The sequence below is a fragment of the Phocoena sinus genome, chromosome 1 (assembly GCF_008692025.1).
Source record: "Phocoena sinus isolate mPhoSin1 chromosome 1, mPhoSin1.pri, whole genome shotgun sequence".
NCBI classification, from domain to species: domain Eukaryota; kingdom Metazoa; phylum Chordata; class Mammalia; order Artiodactyla; family Phocoenidae; genus Phocoena; species Phocoena sinus.
In genome coordinates, this window is record NC_045763.1 from 128,762,223 (window position 1) to 128,784,229 (window position 22,007).

General features: G+C 39.1%; 1 protein-coding gene across 1 annotated transcript in view; it reads left to right on the top strand.

Moving 5' to 3' along the window:
* Positions 1 to 22,007, top strand: part of DNM3 (dynamin 3) — a 259,507-nt gene that overhangs the window by 206,629 nt on the left and 30,871 nt on the right. Inside the window, exons 7-10 of the mRNA XM_032654309.1 lie at positions 1,515 to 1,657; positions 13,335 to 13,470; positions 15,981 to 16,048; positions 19,564 to 19,702. Coding sequence (XP_032510200.1) covers positions 1,515 to 1,657; positions 13,335 to 13,470; positions 15,981 to 16,048; positions 19,564 to 19,702 — 486 coding nt within the window. The remainder of the gene's footprint in view (positions 1 to 1,514; positions 1,658 to 13,334; positions 13,471 to 15,980; positions 16,049 to 19,563; positions 19,703 to 22,007) is intronic.

The following is a 22,007-nucleotide window of genomic DNA, read 5'->3' on the forward strand; positions in this document are numbered from 1 at the left end:
AGGTGGTCTAATACATATACCCTCACCAAAGATAAGAAGTCTGGTCTTTAGATAACATGTCCATAGCCACAGGTGTTTGAATATTTATTGAAACCATGGATGAAATGATTGCCTTAGTAGAGAACAGACAGTGACCAAAGAAGAGGTGTAGGACCCACATTTGAGGAAAATCAATATTTACAGGTCTGGCAGAGGAGAACAACTTGGCAAAGGAGATGGAGAAGGTGTTCAGAAAGGTTAGGAGAAAAATGACAGGAGCTGGGGTCACGAAAGCTAAGGAAAGAAGTGTTTTAGAAAGCTAGGAGTGGTCCACAGTATTGCTTTGCTATTGAGATATATGAGAAACAAATGGTAGAAACCAAGTATTTTGATTATTTACCACTCACATGGCAGTCAGGTGGCTACTAGTTTCTCGTGGTTACTCTTAGATTTGGGGGTTTGTGTCTTGTGGAATTGCTACTGGGAATGCAGTCTTCTCTATTCTTTTGTTTTCTGCTTCAGAGCCATAATGGCAGCACATGCCAGGGGAATAACATGATAAGTCATAACTGTGGACAAGGGTATAATATAGTATGAACTATTGACAATTAAATAACTATAGATTTATTGAATAGATATATCCAGGTAACCTCAGATGAACATAAAAATGATTTTAAATGGTTCTTCAGTCAGTCTGGGTCTATATATTCCCCTTACTTTAAATTTATTATTCTTTTTCCTACATTTCTATGAAGTTGATATTCTTTCTCTTGATTCTGAGTTTATTCCTTAAGCAGTTCAAGAAGGTGCTCTTTTTTTTTCCTTTTAATTCAGACTTTCCTTAATTACACTGTAATAGAAAGAACATCAGGCAGAGAGCTAACCAGTCTGGGTTTATATCCCACCTTTGTTCTGAATGAATTTTGTCCCTCTTAGAAAATCTCTTGGAGAATATTTTTATCAGACTGAGCTTGAGGTGCCAGCAGATGACTTCAGTGGAAATGCCAAGAAGGTGGTTAGGTAGAGATATCAACAAGAAAGCTTGTGTGCAAGGTGAGAGGAAACACCTGCCTGAGCTATGGAATGGAGAGGAACTTAACAGCTGACAGGTACCTCTGAGCTCCACCAGTGGTAAGCCATTTGGTCCTGAGAACTCAGGCAGCACCTGTAACTCTCCATTTCCTTCATTTGTACCACATTCTAACTTAAGGTTCCTTTCGACAAGGTAGCTGATTTGACAAATCAATCCATGTTAAGGTGTTATTAGGCAGCTTCATTAGTTAACATTAGCTGCCTTTTAACAGGGTATCCCAGACGTAAAAAGATTGTCCAAGCAAGTGACTTCAGCTGAAGGAATTTTGAGCTTCGCCGTAGGGCAGTGGGTGAGAGAGTTGGAGTTATCTGTCTACACAGTCAGTCTCACATGTATGTATGGCTTTTTAAGGTTTTGAATGACCTGGAAAACAGTGAAGGGCGATTTTTGTCTTATGAGTTGATCTTCAATCTGTTGTATGATTTTGTTTTGTTTTATTTAGCAACTTACCAACCACATTCGAGACACCCTACCTAACTTCAGGAACAAACTGCAGGGACAGTTGCTGTCCATAGAACACGAAGTAGAAGCCTATAAAAACTTCAGGCCAGAAGACCCCACCAGGAAGACCAAAGCATTGCTGCAGTGAGTTACCTTTCCTTTCTCTTGTTCAGCATTTTAAACTAACTCTTCAGTTTTCTTTTTCCTTAGTCTATTTGTCATGCCGTTTTCTAGGCTTTTTCATAAAAGTAAAGTATATGAGTGAGGCTTTGTATATGTCATACAGTGAGCCTTGAATCTTTGTTTTCTAAAAGAATAATTGTTGATATTAATTCTATTATTATAAATTTAACCAATGCCCAATCCTATGCCCAATTTTATATTGTGTTTTTATACTTGGATTCAGTCAATGAGCAAAACCAACAGTGATAACTCAGCAGGGTTTTTTTGCCCTTAGTCTTTAGAAGTGGGCTAAGTTCCTGTAGAAAAGCAACTGTTTCTATTATTGTCACTTGTAGTTATTATATTTTTATTTCAGTCATTTCATATCATCTATCTCTGTGTATTTTTCAATGCAATGAGAACCAAGAATTTCATTAAAAAAAAAGTACACACAATAAGGACACATTTAAATAATTTTCCTTTTTGGTAGTGATTTTAATGTAACCCTTTAGAAACACAAATGTGAAAACTGCCAAGTATCTTTTTACTCCTTCATGATCTTCCTGTTTTATCCTTGGGTTATTATTAGATTTATCCCTGAGGGTTCTTGGGTTAGGAGAGCAGAGTTGTTGGAGAATTGCCAGCCCCTTATGTCTTTTATCCTCATTCCTTCTTTCAGCCCCTTTCAGCCTCATCTATTCTTTTATCCCTGTGCCGCAAATTGCCTCTCTCTCCACCAAAAGACCCCCACTGACCAGCTTACATTCCAGGACATCTGAAGTCCATCTCTAAAGATGATGCTTGCCACTTCTTATGGCCCCTTTCTCCCTCTGCAATCCTGTAATCAAAATACCCTTAATCTGGCATTTAAAATGCACAACATAAATCCTTTTATTTGTGGGGAAATTTCTAAATGTTCAAATTAAGTAACATATTAAATGCATTATCTTATATTCCTCCATTTAAAAAAATAATAAGATCATACGGAGGAAAGAATTTTATTCTTGGATTCATCTCTTTCCTAGTTTATCTTTTCTTTTTATTCTTGGCTTTGGTTAAGCTCCTATAAAAAACTCTCTAAGTTACAGAGAAAGGAAAGCTATTTCTGTTTAGGCACTAGGTCATCATCCTAACACCCAACTGAAACTATTCTCTTTGCAAAGACTGGGTCTTGCCTCTGTAATTCTGTTGGACTCAGATTACACTTTTCCACAGCTGGTTTCTTCCCTTGTTAGGGAGCTGATTCAGCTCCTTCTTTCTGTTTTTCCTTCTTTCCTTCCTTCCTGCCTTCCTCCCTCACCCCCTTTCTTCATTACTTCCTTCTTGCCTTGCTCTCATCTCTGTGTATCCTATTTGATGGCTGGCTCTGTGCTAACTACTGGGAATTCAATAATGAATAAGATTTTAACCCTCAAAAAGTGGCCACAGTAGAGCAGTGGAAACAGACATATAAACAACTGTGTTAAAATTTGATAAATGCTACATTTCTGGTAAGAATAAAATGTTAAGGGAACCCAGGTAAAGAGCACTTACATGCGAGGAAGGGTGTGAATTCACAGAGAAAGAGATACTTGAATGAGACCCCGAAGTATGGGAGGAGTTTGTCAGGTGGAAGAAGGACGTCAAGAGAATAGTGTGAACTTCGGTACAGCTTGTTCTAGTGGGCCAGGTGGCTGGGTTGTAGGATATGGGGAATGGAGGTGAATTTTCTAAAGTTTCCCAATGTTTCATACCTTTCCAGGTGTTTAAAGTTAGATTAATATTAGCATATGCATGAACATAGCTACATCTAATTATATTCTAAGTTTCCTGGCCTAAATATAATTCATCCATGATTTTGATGAAAGAGAATAAAAGGTTCAGGTTTTAGGTGGTTTGAATTTTTTTCCCGATCTAACAGATTCTGAATTTGAAAGTGTTCCAGTATGTCAAAATTAGAGTTTCTAAACCTACTAATCACAAATTCAAGTAGTCATTTTTTTCTCTATAATATATTTCTTTGTTTTTTTACCAACTGCCTCGAGGTAATTCATTCCTTCATTGAACTTATGGAGTACCACTCGTACGCCAGGCAGGGGGAAATAAATAAAATGCATGGTCCTTGCCCTTTGGAGAGAGACTGATAGATGCACGATGGTGATGTACTCTGCTAAGTGCTATGCTGAAAATATTCTGAGAAAGCCAAGGAGGGGCCCTTCATCTGGGTGGCAATGAGTGGTGGTGGGGAATAGGGCTGTGGATCATGAAAAGTTTCCTGTAAAAACTAATGCTTGAACTGAGTCTTGAAGGACAGATAAAAATTAGCCAGACAAAGAAGCACAGGGCAGATCAGAAAGGAAAACAAGTGTAAAAACACAGAGATTTGGTACATGTGGGGAACTGCAAATAGCTTCTTCATGGTTGGCTTGGAAGGTGAGTGGGGATGAGAAGTAAGAGATGGGGCATCCAGGGCCAGACCACGGAGAATCTTAGGTGATGGGGTAAGGAGTTTTAATTTTATTAAATTCTGAGGAGTAATTGGAAAACAAGGCTAGACCTAGTTGTAGAGGGGCATGGATGGGGAGTCAGAAATTTACATTGTTCTGGCAGAATGAGGTCTGTGATGCTGGGCCCAGGGAAGAGAGTAGCTCATGAAGTATGAGGGGGCTCAGCTGGAGCAGTTGGAACACTAGGTGATTGTAATGTCACAGGAGTTGTGGCTCATTTGACTATTATATATAAGGTTTTATTGCTTAACTTTAATTCTTAATTTAAGTATTTTAAAATACCATTTTATGGTTGCAGCTAAATGGGCAAATGCATTTAATACACAGATATTTAAAATATATATTTTATTATTATTTAAAAATTATTATTATTATTTTCTACTTGGGGGTATGTATTCAAAAGAATTGAAAGCAAAGGCTTGAACAGGTATTTGTACATTCATAGGAGCATTATTCACAGTAGCCAAAGATGGAAACAACACAAATGTTCACTGATGTATGAATGGATAAACAAAACATCAGGGGTTTTTTTGTATATACATTCAATGGAGTATGCTTCAGCCCTAAAAATGAAGGAAATTCTGACACATGCTACAACGTGATGAACCTTAAAGATATTATGCTGAGTGAAATAAGCCAGACACAAAAGGACAAATACTGTATGATTCCATTCATATGAGGTACCTAGAAGAGTCAAATTCATAGAGACAGAAAGTAGAATGGTGGTTGCCAGGGGTAGGGGGAGAGGAGAATGGGGAGTTATTTTATTTTATTTTTTTTTGCTGTACGCGAGCCTCTCACTGCTGTGGCCTCTCCCGTTGGGGAGCGCAGGCTCCGGATGCGCAGGCTCAGCGGCCATGGCTCACGGGCCCAGCCGCTCTGCGGCATGTGGGATCTTCCCGGACCGGGGCACGAACCTGTGTCCCCTGCATCGGCAGGCAGACTCTCAACCACTGCGCCACCAGGGAAGCCCGGAGTTATTTATTTATTTTTTTTCCTGGAGTTATTTTTTAATAGATACCGAATCTCACTTGAGGAAGGTGAAAAAGTTCTGGAGGTGGATGGTGGTGATAGTTTCACAACAATGTGAATGTACTTAATGCCACTGAAATATACACCTACAAATAATAAAAATGGTAAATGTTATGTATATTTTACAAAAACAAACAAACAAACCAAAAATCCCTCCAAAGCAGAAACCTGATCTTCTCAATCCTCTCCTTAGGATCTTTTAATGATTTCTGTTTACAGTTAGCATGGGCTGTAAGGCCCTGCATTACCTGGCTGAGGTTTACTTTGCCAACCTCATTTTGGGAAGGAAGAAAGGGAGGCAGGGAGGGATAAAGGGAGGAATCAGAGCTGAGATTCAATCCAGGTCTCATGACTCTCAATGATATAGTCTGTCTACTGTAATTACCTGCCTCCTATATTTGTAAGTTAAATTTATCAGCTAATTAACACCTTAGATCAAATAATTTAGCAATTGTTTTCCAATGTGATACCTTGCTGAGAATCCAGTCCTTACCTACATAATATGATAACTTTTTCATGAAGAAAGCTATCTTGAGCAGGTAGCACTGGAAAATAAAAGCAGAGTGGGGAACTGCAGTCAGTTCTGATTTGTTCTGACTGGGGAAGCAGGGAAAGCTTTACAGAGGAAGGGCTATTAGAACTCAGCAAAGCTTTAAGAAGAAGTAGAATTTCCATGGGTAAAGGATGGTAAAAAGGACACTGAAGGCAGAGGACACCCAGAGCAAAGACAAGGAAAAATGCATGAGTGGAGAATGCCTGGGAACAGTCAGGTGGATGGAAGGGTGGAGCAGATGTAGTGTAGACTGGAGGGGTGGGAGATGAAGCTGGGGAGGCAGTTCAGGACCTAAAAGGGAGAAGGGAACTCAAAGCCATGATAAGGAAACTGAACTTTAAAAAGAAAAGGAGAGTGAGTCACTGCAGTGTACAATCAGAGCCAAGAAACCCCAGGAGTTTTTGGTGGAGAGAAAGGGAAAGGGCAATGTCATGGGCCAAGTGCCTGCACCTGAGCATGTGGGGACTTAGGATGGGGAAAGCAGAAAGATGGGGAAGAAAGAGAAAGGTCTCTTCCGGATCTATGCTCAGACAGGGAAATTAAGAGGAGGGGACCAGAGACAGGAGCTAGACAATTGAGGTACTGTTTGATGCACTCTAAAGAGTGTAGTTGGGGGCTTCCCTGGTGGCGCAGTGGTTGAGAATCTGCCTGCCAATGCAGGGGACACGGGTTCGAACCCTGGTCTGGGAAGATCCCACATGCTGCGGAGCAACTAGGCCCGTGAGCCACAACTACCGAGCCTGCGTGTCTGGAGCCTGTGCCCCGCAACAAGAGAAACGGCGACAGTGAAAGGCCCGCGCACGGCGATGAAGAGTGGCCCCCGCTTGCTGCAACTAGAGAAAGCCCTCGCACAGAAACGAAGACCCAACACAGCCAAAAATAAAAATAAATTAAAAAAAAAATTAAAAAAAAAAAAAAAGAGTGTAGTTGGCACAGGAAACTATATTAAATATCTTGTGATAAACCATAATAGAAAAGAATATGAAAAAGAATGTGTATATATGTATAACTGAATCACTTTGCTGTACAGCAGAAATTAACACAACATTGTAACTCAACTATACTTCAATAGAATAATTTTTTTTAAAAAGAGTGTAGTTCAAACCTGGACTCAAGAGACCTTAATGAAAAAAGTAACAGAGGTGGGTGGGTCCTAGAGGGTTTTTTTTTGTTGTTGTTTGTTGTTGTTTTAGAAATTTCATGTAATGTCTGAAACATTTATATTAACATATTTCCATACAAATAACCCAAATAAAGTTTAGTATTAGTTGTTCTGTTTGTTTGTTTGTTTTGTTTGTTTATACTGCAGGTCCTTATTAGTCATCAGTTTTATACACATCAGTGTGTACTTGTCAATCCCAATCGCCCAATTCAGCACACCACCATCCCCACCCCACTGCGGTTTTCCCCCCTTGGTGTCCATACATTTGTTCTCTACATCTGTGTCTCAACTTCTATCCTGCAAACCGGTTCATCTCTACCATTTTTCTAGGTTCCACATACATGCATTAATATATAATATTTGTTTTTCTCTTTCTGACTTACTTCACTCTGTATGACAGTCTCTAGATCCATCCACCTCTCAACAAATGACTCAGTTTTCTTCCTTTTTATGTCTGAGTAATACTCCACTGTATATATGTACCACAACTTCCTTATCCATTCATCTGTCAATGGGCATTTAGGTTGCTTCCACGACCCAGCTATTGTAAATAGTGCTGTAATGAACATTGGGGTGCATGTGTCTTTTTGAATTATGGTTTTCTCTAGGTTTATGCCCAGTAGTGGGATTGCTGGGTCATATGGTAATCCTAATTTTAGATTTTTAAGGAACCTCCATACTGTTCTCCATAGTGGCTGTATCCATTTACATTCCCACCAACAGTGCAAGAGGGTTCCCTTTTCTCCACACCCTCTCCAGCATTTGTTGTTTGTAGATTTTCTGATGATACCAATTCTAACTGGTGTGAGGTGATACCTCATTGTAGTTTTGATTTGCATTTCTCTAATAATTAGTGATGTTGAGCAGCTTTTCATGTGCCTCTTGGCCATCTGTATGTCTTCTTTGGAGAAATGTCTATTTAGGTCTTCTGCCCAATTTTGGATTGGGATTTTTTTTTTTTAATATTGAGCTGCATGAGCTGTTTATATATTTTGGAGATTAATCCTATGTCTATTGATTCATTTGCGAATATTTTCTCCCATTCTGAGGGTTGTCTTTTCGTCTTGTTTATGGTTTCCTTTGCTGTGCAAAAGCTTTGAAGTTTCATTAGGTCCCATTTGTTTATTTTTGTTTTTATTTCCATTACTCTAAGAGGTTGATCAAAAAAGATCTTGCTATGATTTACGTCAAAGAGTGTTCTTCCTATGTTTTCCTCAAACAATTTTATAGTGTCTGGACTTACATTTAGGTCTCTAATCAATTTTGAGTTTATTTTTGTGTATGGTGTTAGGGAGTGTTCTAATTTCATTCTTTTATATGTAGCTGTCCAGTTTTCCCAGCACCACTTATTGAAGAGACTGTCTTTTCTCCATTGTATATCTTTGCCTCCTTTGTCATAGATTAGTTGACCATAGGTGCGTGGGTATATCTCTGGGCTTTCTATCCTGTTCCATTGATCTATATTTCTGTTTTTGTGCCAGTACCATATTGTCTTGATTACTGTAGCTTTGTAGTATAGTTTGAAGTCAGGGAGCCTGATTCCTCCAGCTCCGTTTTTTCCCCTCAAGACTGCTTGTGCTATTTGGGGTCTTTTGTGTCTCCATACAAATTTTGAGAGGATTTGTTCTAGTTCTGTAAAAGTTGCCATTGGTAATTTGATAGGGATTTCATTGAATCTGTAGATTGCTTTGTGTAGTATAGTCATTTTCATATTATTGATTCTTCCAATCCAAGAGCATGGTATATCTCTCCATCTGTTGGTATCATGTTTAATTTCTTTCAGCAGTGTCTTATAGTTTTCTGCATACAGGTCTTTTGTCTCCCTAAGTAGGTTTATTCCTAAGTATTTTAGTCTTTTTGTTGCAATGGTAAATGGGAGTGTTTCCATAATTTCTTTTTCAGATTTTTCATCATTAGTGTATAGGAATGCAAGAGACTTCTGTGCATTAATTTTGTATCCTGCAACTTTACCAAATTCATTGATTAGCTCTAGTAGTTTTCTGGTGGCATTTTTAGGATTCTCTATGTATAGTATCATGTCATCTGCAAACAGTGAGACTTTTACTTTTTCTTTTCCAGTTTGTATTCCTTTTATTTCTTTTTCTTCTCTGGTTGCCGTGGCTAGGACTTCCAAAACTATGTTGAATAATGGTGGTGAGAGTGGACATCCTTGTCTCGTTCCTGATCTTAGAAGAAATGCTTTCATTTTTCACCACTGAGAATGATGTTTGCTGTGGGTTTGTCATATGTGGCCTTTATTATATTGAGGTAGGTTCCCTCTATGCCCACTTTCTGGAGAGTTTTTATCAGAAATGGGTGTTGAATTTCATCAAAAGCTTTTTCTGCATCTATTGAGATGATCATATGGTTTTTATTCTATTTGTTAATATGGTGTATCACATTGATTGATTTGCGTATATTGAAGAATCATTGTATTCCTGGGATAAATACCACTTGATCATGGTGTATGATCCTTTCCATGTGTTGTTGTATTCTGTTTGCTAGTATTTTGTTGAGGATTTTTTTTTTTTTTGTGGTACGGGGGCCTCTCACTGTTGAAGCCTCGCGCATTGCAGAGCACAGGCTCTGGACGCGCAGGCTCAGTGGCCATGGCTCATGGGCGTAGCCACTCTGCGGCATGTGGGATCTTCCCGGACCAGGGCACGAACCTGTGTCCCCTGCATCGCCAGGCGGACTCTCAACCACTGCACCACCAGGGAAGCCCTTGTTGAGGATTTTTGCGTCTATATTCATTAGTGATATTGGTCTGTAATTTTCTTTTTTTGTAGTATCTTTGTCTGGTTTTGGTGTCAGGGTGATGGTGGCCTCATAGAACGAGTTTGGGAGTGTTCCTTCCTCTGCTGTATTTTGGAAGAGTTTGAGAAGGATGGGTGTTAGCTCTTCTCGAAATGTTTGATAGAATTTACCTGTGAAGCCATCTGGTCCTGGACTTCTGTTTGTTGGAAGATTTTTAATCACAGTTTCAATTTCATTACTTGTGATTGGTCTGTTCATATTTTCTGCTTCTTCCTGGTTCAGTCTTGAAAGGTTATACCTTTCTAAGAATTTGTCCATTTCTTCCAGGTTGTCCATTTTATTGGCATAGAGTTGCTTGTAGTAGTCTCTTAGGATGCTTTGTATTTCTGTGGTGTCTGTTGTAACTTCTCCTTTTTCATTTCTAATTTTATTGATCTGAGTACTCTCCCTCTTTTTCTTGATGAGTCTGGTTAATGGTTTCTCAATTTTGTCTATCTTCTCAAAGAACCAGCTTTTAGTTTTATTGATCTTTGCTATTGTTTTCTTTATTTCTATGTCATGTATTTCTGCTCTGATGTTTATGATTTGATTCCTTCTGCTAACTTTAGGTTTTGTTTGTTCTTCTTTCTGTAGTTCCTTTAGGTGTAAGTTTAGATTGTTTACTTGAGATTTTTCTTGTTTCTTGAGGTAGGCTTGTATAGCTATAAACTTCCCTCTTAGAACTGCTTTTGCTGCATCCCATAGGTTTTGGATCGTCGTGTTTTCACTGTCATTTGTCTCTAGGTAGTTTTTGATTTCCTCTTTGATTTCTTCAGTGATCTCTTGGTTATTTAGTAATGTATTCTTTAGCCTCCATGTGCTTGTGTTTTTTACGTTTTTTTCCCTGTAATTCATTTCTAATCTCATAGTGTTATGGTCAGAAAAGATGCTTGATATGATTTCAGTTTTCTTAAATTTACTGAGGATTGATTTGTGACCTAAGACATGATCTATCCTGGAGAATGTCCCATGCGCACTTGAGAAGAAAGTGTAATCTGCTGTTCTTGGATGGAATGTCCTATAAATACAAATGAATCTATCTGGTCTATTTTGTCATTTAAATCTTGTGTTTCCTTATTAATTTTATGTCTGGATGATCTGTCCATTGGTGTAAGTGAGGTGTTAAAGTCCCCCATTATTATTGTGTTACTGTCGATTTCCTCTTTTATAGCTGTTAGCAGTTGCCTTATGTATTGAGGTGCTCCTATGTTGGGGGCATATATATTTATAATTGTTATATCTTCTTCTTGGATTGATCCCTTGATCATTATGTAGTGTCCTTCCTTGTCTCTTGTAACATTCTTTATTTTAAAGTCTATGTTATCTGATATGAGTATAGCTACTCCAGCTTTCTTTTGATTTCCATTTGCATAGAATATCTTTTTCCATCCCTTCACTTAAAGTCTGTATGTGTCCCTAGGTCTGAAGTGGGTCTCTTGTAGACAGCATATATATGGATCTTGTTTTTGTATCCATTCAGCAAGCCTGTGTGTTTTCGTTGGAGCATTTAATCCATTCACGTTTAAGGTAATTATCCATATGTATGTTCCTATGACCATTTTCTTAATTGTTTTGGTTTGTTTTTGTAGATCCTTTTCTTCTCTTATATTTCCCACTTAGAGAAGTTCCATTAGCATTTGTTGTAAAGCCGGTTTGGTGGTGCTGAATTCTCTTAGCCTTTGCTTGTCTGTAAAGCTTTTGATTTCCCCATTGAATCTGAGTGAGATCCTTGCCGGGTAGAGTAATCTTGGTTGTAGGTTCTTCCTTTTCATCACTTTAAGTATATCATGCCACTCCCTTCTGCCTTGTAGAGTTTCTGCTGAGAAATCAGCTGTTAACCTTATGGGAGTTCCCCTGTATATTATTTGTCGTTTTTCCCTTGCTGCTTTCAATAATTGTTCTTGTCTTTAATTTTTGTCAATTTGATTACTATGTCTCTTGGTGTGTTTCTCCTTTGGTTTATCCTGTATGGGACTCACTGCACTTCCTGGACTTGTGTGGCTATTTCCTTTCCCATGTTAGGGAAGTTTTTGACTATAATCTCTTCACATATTTTCTTGGGTCCTTCCTCTCTCTGTTCTCCTTCTGGGACCCCTATAATGCGAATGTTGTTGCGTTTAATGTTGTCCCAGAGGTCTCAGGCTGTCTTCATTTCTTTTCATCCTTTTTTCTTTATTCTGTTTCACAGCAGTGAGTTCCACCATTCTGTCTTCCAGGTCACTTATCCATTCTTCTGCCTCAGTTAGTCTCTATTGATTCCTTCAAGTGTATTTTTCATTTCAGTTATTGTATTGTTCATCTCTTTTTGTTTGTTCTTTCATTCTTCTAGGTCTTTGTTAAACATTTCTTGCATCTTCTTGATATTTGCCTCCATTCTTTCTCCAAGGTCCTGGATCATCTTCACTATCATTATTCTGAATTCTTTTTATGGAGGGTTGCCTATCTCCACTTCATTTAGTTGTTTTTCTGTGGTTTTATCTTGTTCCTTCCTCTGGTACATAGCCCTCTGCCTTTTCATCTTGTCTATCTTTCTGTGAATGTGGTTTTTGTTCCACAGGCTGCAGGACTGTAGTTCTTGCTTCTCCTCTCTGCCCTCTGGTGGATGAGGCTATCTAAGAGACTTGATGGGAGGGACTGGTGGTTGGTAGAGCTGGCTGTTGCTCTGGTGGGCAGAGCTCAGTAAAACTTTAATCCACTTGTCTGCTCATGGGTGGGGCTGGGTTTCCTCCCTGTTAGTTGTTTGGCCTGAGGCAACCCAACACTGGAGCCTACCTGGGCTCTTTGGTGGGGATAATGACAGATTCTGGGAGGGTTCACACCAAGGAGTCCTTCCGAGAACTTCTGCTGCCAGTGTCCTTGTCCCCACAGTGAGCGACAGCCACCCCCCACCTCTGCAGGAGACCCCTCCAACATTAGCAGGTAGGTCTGGTTCAGTCTCCCCTGCTGGGGTCAGTGCTCCTCCCCTGGGCCCCGATGCACACAGTACTTTGTGTTTGCCCTCCAAAAATGGAGTCTCTGTTTCCCCCAGTCCTGTCAATGTCCTGCAATCAATTCCCACTAGGCTTCAAAGTCTGATTCTCTAGGAATTCCTCCTCCTGTTGCCAGACCCCCAGGTTGGGAAGCCTGCCGTGGGGCTCAGAACCTTCACTCCAGTGGGTGGACTTCTGTGGTATAAGTGTTCTCCAGTCTGTGAGTCACCCACCCAGCCGTTATGGGATTTGATTTTACTGTGATTGCGCCCCTCCTACCGTCTCCTTGTGGCTTTTCCTTGTCTTTGGATGGTGGGGTATGTTTTCAGCTGAGTTCCAGTGTCTTCCTGTCGATGATTGTCCAGCAGCTAGTTGTGATTCTGGTGTTCTCGCAAGAGGGAGTGAGAGCACATCCTTCTACTCTGCCATCTTGGTTCCTTACTTTTAAAATATATATTTTAAATTAAATGTCTGAAATAAATCTTAGTAACGTGTATTTCATATAGTTACATTTTGAGTAATGAATAGAGTGCAATGTTAATTTTGCCGGTAGGTGCCGCTAAGAACACCAGGAAAAGAATTGCTAACCATAGCAAATTAAAATGAAAAATGCGAAACCTTGTAACTTTAACTTGAATTTATTTCTCTTTCACAATTATAGGATGGTTCAGCAATTCGCTGTGGACTTTGAGAAGAGAATTGAAGGGTCAGGGGATCAAGTAGATACCCTGGAGCTCTCAGGGGGTGCTAAAATCAATCGTATTTTCCATGAACGTTTCCCTTTTGAGATAGTAAAGGTTTGTACCAAATGTTATTTTTCCTTTTGTTTCATTTCATTTCTGTATTCTGTTCTACATAACTTTTCATCAAATGTTATATGAGTGGTAAGTGGTTTTCTTTAATCAAAGGCTCCATACTCAGGTAATGAGATTTAGGAGAGAAGTTATTTTCTTACTGATGGTTCTGATTTTATTTAATGGGATCTAATGATATTTCAGTAATTCAACAATGACTAATTGGTGTATTTGTTGTCTAGTTAATTTAAAAATATTTCTTGAGTACCGACTGTGTACCAGTGGTCTACATGCCAGGGATCAAGACAGAGATACTGTCTGGTGGGAAAAGACAGAAAATTAACAAATAAAAAAGGAAAAAAGTATCAAGTATTATTATGTAACATAATATGAGAGAAAGGGGAGTTGCATAAGCCACTTTTTTTTTGGTCAAGCATAAGAGCTAACATTTATTTAAAATTTTTTTATGGAATATTAATTTATTGGATTATATAAGATGAAAAAAATTAAAGACTAATAATCAGAAACTGTTCACATAAGAACATAATTAAAAAAGTAGAACATAAGTGTAAGCACATTGGAATTAACATTTTATGAAAAATACAAATGGTAAAACTTGGTAGATAACTCAGGCACTACCAGGAAACAATTATCCATAGTTCCCCATTGGCTAAGCCAGTTTTGATGGAATATTCAGACAAGGTCTCTCTGACTATGGGGCCTTTAAAGCATGACCTGAATGGCATGAAGAGGCCACCTGTAAGTATCTGGAAGAAGAAGGTTGTTCAAGGCAGGAAGCCTAGGACAAAGCCCTAGAACAAGCACCTGTACAGCAGGTGAGGAACAGCTGAGGCTGGGGTAGAGCTGATGAATGGGTGGGGGGGAAGAAAATGAATTCAGAGGAAGGAAGTGCCCAGTTTACACAGGGCTTTCTGTGTTGCTATGAAGTGTTTACATTTAACAATGGAAAGTTAGGGGAGAGTTTTAAGGATTTGGCTGGTGATTTTAAAAGAACACTGTGTGGGTTGGATTGTTAAGGGGCAAGAGTGAACTGAGGGAGACAAGGTGAGTTAAACAGTAGGGCCAGAGCAGGGGTGGATCCATTTTCTGTGGGGCCTGAAGCCTATACAATTTTGGGGAACCCCTTGAAGGAGAAGAATACAAAATTATAAACACAGACACGCGTCTTGGAAGGAACTTATGCAAGGGAGAAGTCCTGAAACTTAAACTTCTTTAGCTTTATAGTAAAAATGCCTCAGAAGAGAGGCTTGAGAGAAGTGGATGGATTTGTGATATTGGAGGTAGAGTCAATGGGGGTTGGATTGATATGGGCGATGCAAAAAAGAGAAGATTCAAGATGACTCCCAAGGTTTTGGCTGGCACAATTGAGCAAGTGTTAGTGCCCATCAGATGAGGGGAACTGAGGAAAAGTTCAGTGTGGAAGTATGAATCAAGAGTTTTGTTTTGGTTATGTTCAGTTTGAAATGCCCAATAGGCAGCTAGGTAGTTTTAGGGACTATGTTACTTGCCTTACATACAGAGGCGGGTGCTTATTTCTTGATGTGGAAGGCAGATGGGTAAATAGACAGTTTCATTAAAATGTGCTAGGTAAAGTGACAAACTTCAACACAGGGTGCTATGGAAACAAGGCCCACAGACATGAATCCCAGCCGGACTGTGTAAAGGAGGCTGGCTTCTGAGCTGACTTAAGAAGGATGAGCAGGTAGTTAAGCAGGAAGAGGTGGGATTAGTCGAGGGAGAGGTTGTTCCAGACAGAAAGGGTGGAATGGTAAAGGCTGAGCTGTGGAACTAAAGCAGTTCATTGCTCTATGGCATGAAGTGTGAGGGGGGAAATGGACAGATAATGAGGCTGGAGAGGCCAAATCTCAAAAGTTAGGGGCTGAATCAAATGTTTTCTTGATGTCCCTTCCAGGTCTAAGCTCTATGACACTTTGATCCTACTTCCAAATAAATTTAAGATACCTAGAACTTATGGGAAATTTTTATACAGTATTCTATCCTGTGTTGGATTGGCAAAATATTATTAATTTCCTCTTTTAAAGAGGCTTTGAACTCAGATGGTTAAAATGGCCAGAGAGAAAAGACAGCCATTGTTAATCTCAGCACAGCTGGACTGCTATTGTACATCAGGTGACACTCTTATTTATGCATTCATATATGAATACATTTACTATATTCAGCAAAAGAATGAAGAATTATATATTCAAATGAATAGCCAGATTTATGTCCAGAAGTCATCCTTTATGCACAGCACTCCTTATCTATAACAGAGTTAAAATCCGCTACACTAAAACTCCCAGAAATCCCTAATGTTCTGTGTGTGTTGCCTTGAACTTTATATAAACAGATGTTTTGACCATCTGGGTTTAGGTTAGGAAAGACATGAGTCTTTATTAATAATGGAGTCAAGTTATTCTCATTTTTTAATATTCAACGATATTATTATTCAAAGGAATTAAGTGTCATAACTGTGGCTCATTTTGCATCTGCAGATGGAGTTCAATGAGAAAGAACTGCGAAGAGAAATAAGCTATGCAATCAAAAACATACATGGTATCAGGCAAGTGCTTCACATTTTCCTTGTCTTCAGTTCAAGCTACTAAAAAAAGTTAATGTTCATGAATGGCTAGTGAAGTAGCCTTTTCATCATCTGAGCAGAGTAGAATATAGAGGTGGGAGTAAGAAATAGGAAATCCTCGTTTGGATTCAATGGTAATTTCTAGTATTGGCATACTGTCTGTTTACAATTAAAAAAACAAAAACCCTTTCTGCCCTCACAGCACTGTGCTCTGAACAATCAGGGATTTACTGATGAACAAGACCTTGTTCTTCAGGGCTCTGTATTTCAGGGACAGAGGCCAGACTTGCTCATAAGTGATCATTACTTACACAGAGACCAAATAGATTAATTTTGGCTGGATTTATGGGGCAAGATTGGGAAAGACTAATGAAGGTGGTTGCTTTAGAGTCACACCTTGCCTGTTTTGAGAACAAGAATGATTTCAGCAAGCAAAGGTGTCTGTGTGGATACATGTGCTTTGTGTGTGTGTGTGTCCGTTTGTGTGTGTATGGGGTAGGTGGCAATGCAATGAGGTGTGAGAGGAGGGAGATTGTTGAGGCTGGAGGAGAAAAGAGGGGGCTTAAAGTGGAGGGAGTAATGTGAGCAAAGGCATGGAGGTGGCAAAAGGCAGCACGTATTCGTGGAGCAGGAAGCCATACATTTGGACTGGAGTTAGGAATGTAGACAGGAGAGCGGAGGGACATGAGGCTGGGAGGAGAACTTGTACCTGAATTCACCCTTGTATGAAGTGGGATTATTTTCATTTACTTTCATTACAGAAATAAATGATAAAAAATAAATGAATTGATAAAAATAATTGATAAAAAATAAATGGATTTAAAACACACATTTCTTGAGTTCATGTATAGAGGGCTAAATACAATGTAATGGAGCATATGTTAAATTGAGGCGTCCTGAATTCAAGGTAAGAAAACAGGTTGCCTACTTCATGATCATCTTACATGAAGGAGGGATCCCCAGTCCATTGGCCAGTTGTATCTCAGCTTTTGCAATAGGGCCAACTTTAGACTATTTTGGGAACAGAGGCTGAGAGAGCAAAACTTGACCCTGAGTGTGCATGTGATGGGTGATTTTCCAAAGGAGTTATGACATTTGAAGTATCTATCCTTAAAAAATTTAGAAAATCTCCTCTACAAGTCTCAAATAGTATGGGCAAATATGCATTCACAAAGTGAAAAGGAGACAACATCTATAACCACATCCAATGTTTTTTTTCTTAACCTTCAACAGGGTTTCTAGTTCCCTATTAATTCTATTCCCTGTCCGTCAAATCCAGAATACATTTCGTACAGAAACTATGTCTTGCTCTTTAGCTGGGCAGAGCTAGTATGTGAACATACCGATTTGATAAATGCAGTGGAACCAAATTACGTTTTGTGGTGGGGGTGGGTCATAAAGTATTTTACTTAATCAAATACAGTAGTTTTACTTGGCTTTTAAAACTCCTTACCAGTTACATTTTCGTTGAATGTAACTGCAAAAGCTCAGTAATTCAGGATTGTAGATTTCTGATTTACATGCATACCAACAGAAGAGATTGGTTGTTACTATTATTCTGGAGTACATTTGCCTATAAGATGATAAGAAGTGCACAATGTCCTGAGTATAAGACATATTAACGGTGTGATTATTTATGCCCTTAAATACACTTAATTTGAAGAGTTTTGTTCCCAACTGATTCTGTTAGATATTTGAATAATAGAAAGCATCTTTGCCCACTGGGGACCCACCTTATGGTCCTTCTTCATTCTGCTAACACTGAGTGCCAATGATGAGCAAGGGATCCCTCCTTGTGGGGAAAACAAAGATAAAGACAATAACGACTCTCCCTACCAGTGTAGTAACAAGACTAAAATATGTGCTCAGGCTACTGTAGTGCAAAGTAGGATGCTGGGATTCAGAGAAGGAAGACCTAGTCAGCGGCAGGACTGGAGGAGGCTAGCTGTAGGATGTGGTTATTTTTGGTCTGGTCTTTGAAGCACAGGTGGGATTTGGACAGGCTGAAATTGTGGGAAAGGTGAAATGAACATCATACATGAAGGAAAAGACATAAAATATTAGTATGAATATGTTTGTGGAAAGGCAAATGGTCTGGTTTGGCTGAAACATAGCGTTCATGAAAGGAAGGAGGAAAATAACCTCAAAGGAAGATTAGGGACAGACGGGGGAAAATTTTTAACGTCAGACTAAACAATGTGGATTTTATTCTGTATCCAAAGTGGAGAAATTACAATTACAATATAATATGATTACTACAGTACAATTAGAAATGGAGGTGGGCACAGGGTGCTAAGTAAATAAGAAGGGACATAGAATAAGGCTGCTAAAATGGAAGTGTTAAAGAAATCTCCCAGGGCTTCCCTGGTGGCGCAGTGGTTGAGAGTCCACCGGCCGATGCAGGGGACACGGGTTTGTGCCCGGGTTCGGGAAGATCCCACATGCCATGGAGCGGCTGGGCCCGTGAGCCATGGCCGCTGAGCCTGCGCATCCGGAGCCTGTGCTCAGCAACGGGAGAGGCCACAACAGTGAGAGGCCTGTGTACCACAAAAAAAAAAAAAAAAAAAAAAGAATTCTCCCAAAAGAGGTACCATAAGACTGAGTGTTTCAGGAAGAGAAGGTAACCAAATAAGGGGGAGGGAGGAGGGTCTAGGATGGGGAGGATCAACCACCAACATCTGGAGCCTGCACGTCTTTGGGCATGGCATATATCAGGGTTCAGAATCCCTCTTATTGTAGCTTTTCTCCATTGACCTTTTGTTTAAATATGAGTAATCATTTTTTACTTTTTTATGAAACACGCACACATGCATACACATACCTGCTTTCCTGAGCTTCTGTACAGCATGAGAAAAGCATTGTTATGACATCAGTTTGAATTAATTCCATCCAAATGAAAAGATACTTGCTACTTTGGTTATTGTTTGTCATTTTTGTAAATTCACAATTTAGGCATTCTGGGCTCTAAGCTAGTTCCACTTAACTGCCTTCCTTTTCCTTCAGCACCCCAGGACCTCAAACTGGGAACCACTGAGCTCACTATAATACAGCTCTCCTGGAAAGAATATGTTGTGTAGTCCAGGAATGCTACTATTTCAGTGTTCAGAAAGTGAAGATAATTTTCTACTCCATGAAGGAGAAGAGAGGATTGCTTTTGGAATATTTTAGAAATAGAAATGTAAATTTAGGACACCATTTCTGTTGTAGCATTCCTTTGTATTGCTGTGAACCAGTGAGTTGACAGTTAAATATTGAGGGTCACATTATGAGCCTTGAAAACACTTTGGGAACTGTTTTTAGGTAATGTTAATCACCTATAGAATGTATTAAGGATATTATTACAAATGATACTGTGGATAGAATAAATCACTATGTAACTTTTAAACTAGGCTTTTTGCATGCTTTAAGTAGCATGTCAATTAAAACATTTTTAAGAAGAGTATTGAATATCATTCAATTTAAAATATCTAATGTGCTGCTTTCTTTCTTACGTTCAGGACAGGGTTGTTTACTCCAGACATGGCATTCGAAGCAATAGTCAAAAAACAAATTGTAAAGCTGAAAGGGCCTTCCTTGAAGAGTGTAGATCTGGTAATACAAGAATTAATCAACACTGTCAAGAAGTGTACCAAAAAAGTAAGTTTGAATTATGTAACTTTGCAACCAGTAACTACTTGGTTTACCCATCTTTCCTACCCTGCTACATACCTCTCTTTCCTTGACTCTCCACTTTGTCATAGAAGGTTGTGTGTTTGCTCAAGGGGAAAGATTGTGAAAAGTACTGAATGGGAATTGCTTTCATGATATATGGGCATATTGACTTCTATCACCCCATTCCAAATAGGGTTGTTGTCTTAATCAGGTAAACATCACTTTAGAACAATTAAGTGAATGCCCTAAACCAATTTTTCCTGTGATGCATGGATGGGAGTAATTGTTAGGGGGAAGGAATCAGTGATATTGTTTGTAACAAAAAGGTAATTCTTCTAAATTTTAAATGAATTCCACTTGAATCTGGATGTTCTGGGAAGGGGCACTGTGGTATAGTAGTTAAGAGCCCAGCCTCTGAGGTCCAGTTATCTAGATTCAAATCCTGGCTCTGCTATTTACTTGCTGTCTGACCTTGAGCATCATACTTAATCTTTATATTTTTGTTAATTTCTGTGTAAAATGGAGATGATGATGATGATGATGATGATAATGATAATGATGATGATATCACCTCAGTGAGGATTAAACAAGATGATGCCTGAAACCCATGAGGCACTTAACACATTGATTAAACATAGTAAGTGCTCAGTAAATGGTGGTTAATCTATAAATGGCCATTTTTAGTAGCACCCAATATTCCCTACCTTGTAATATTTATTGTAATATTTATTGATGGAGAGTAGTGGGCAAGAGACTTCCCAATCTGGGGGCTCTTCACTGAGAAACATGGAGGAATTGTGCTGGATTCCATCCATTCCATAGGGACATGAAAGGGGTACCCTGTATTGGAAAATATAAGAAGGGAATTACTGATGGTGTTAGGATAGGGTAGGCCTAGCCCTATGGCAGTTACTATTGTTACTTTGATTATTTCTTGAAAGTATAGATACTTCTGATTTTGTTAGTTTTGTTACCCTTCCCTTTCTGTATGGTTACTATGAGTAACATTCCTGAAAAACCAGTGAGAAGAAAGAGAGAATGAGTATGAGTGTTGGTTCCCAGTTACCTTACAGAAAAACTCAGATGAGGGAAAGGTGTAAGTAGTGAAAGAGGAAAGGAATCTAAATTTAGGAATTCAGGATTGTCAATGCTAAAAGAAAAGGAGTTAGGTGGAACTAGCTTGGGGCCCAGAAGTGGCTCTGTAGCTTCAGATCCCTTCTCTAGACTTCTTACTATTCTTCTACCTTGTTCCTTAAAGTTCTATTTTCTCTTCTCTAAAATAGGAAAACGCCATAGGCATTAAGGGACTGAGGAAAGGGAAAAGAATGCACATGGGGAAGAAAAAAATGTCTTTATGCCAGCTCTTCGTTTGGAAACTTGAAGCCATTTGATAATACTTCACATCCCTCCTGTCCTTGCCTATACCTCAAAATATAGTTAGTCTTGTCACCTGTATATTGGCCTCCTCTTAACTGACTTGCTGAACTAACTGAAACTGCATTCTCTATTTAATCACATGGATTGCCGCCCTCAGCACATAGATGTCTTCTTCAGCCAAAAGCTTCTCTTTAGGTTGCCCATGCATTCCTGCTTCCACCAGTTAAGTGGTCTTCTTTCCAATACCCAGTTGTGCTGTGTTTGTCCTCAAACCTGTTTAGCCAGTTTTCCTTCTTATTTTAATTATGTAGGTTAAGTGAAGAGTAAATAAATTGATCAAATGCAGGAAAGACTTTGAATTTTGTTTCCATAAAAATCCAGCTTTGGAATGACTTAATAAAGGTTAGCTACAAAAGCTTTGCAATTGATTACGTGTAGGTAGGACAAGGCTAAAAGTATATGGGGGGGGGCGGTGATAAAAATCTAGATGGGCTCTGCATTCAGATGATTTCCCGAGTGTCTTTATGTTTCCCCTCCACTTTAAAGAAAGCAAAACTGGAAATCACAGATGAAGGATGTGGTTTATGTAAGACAGAAGACGCATAACTCCAATCAGCAGATCCATATGCAGAGAACAGGCCTTGGCCTCACATCAAAAGATTGGCACATGTGTGTACATTTATGTTTTAAGTTATATAAAGTGTTTATGGTATGTATGAATCTTTTTTTTTTTTTTTATCACTTCCCATTGTATCCAGCTTACTGGAAAACCAACAGTTGGTGCCGATGGCATGGGACGAGACAGCTTCTTCCTGGACGCTTTTTGGCTTTTATTCTTTGCTTTTCACCCTTTGAACCTCCTTTTCCATTAAGCTCTCTAGACCAGTGGTGGTTGTATATTTGTACTGTCTTC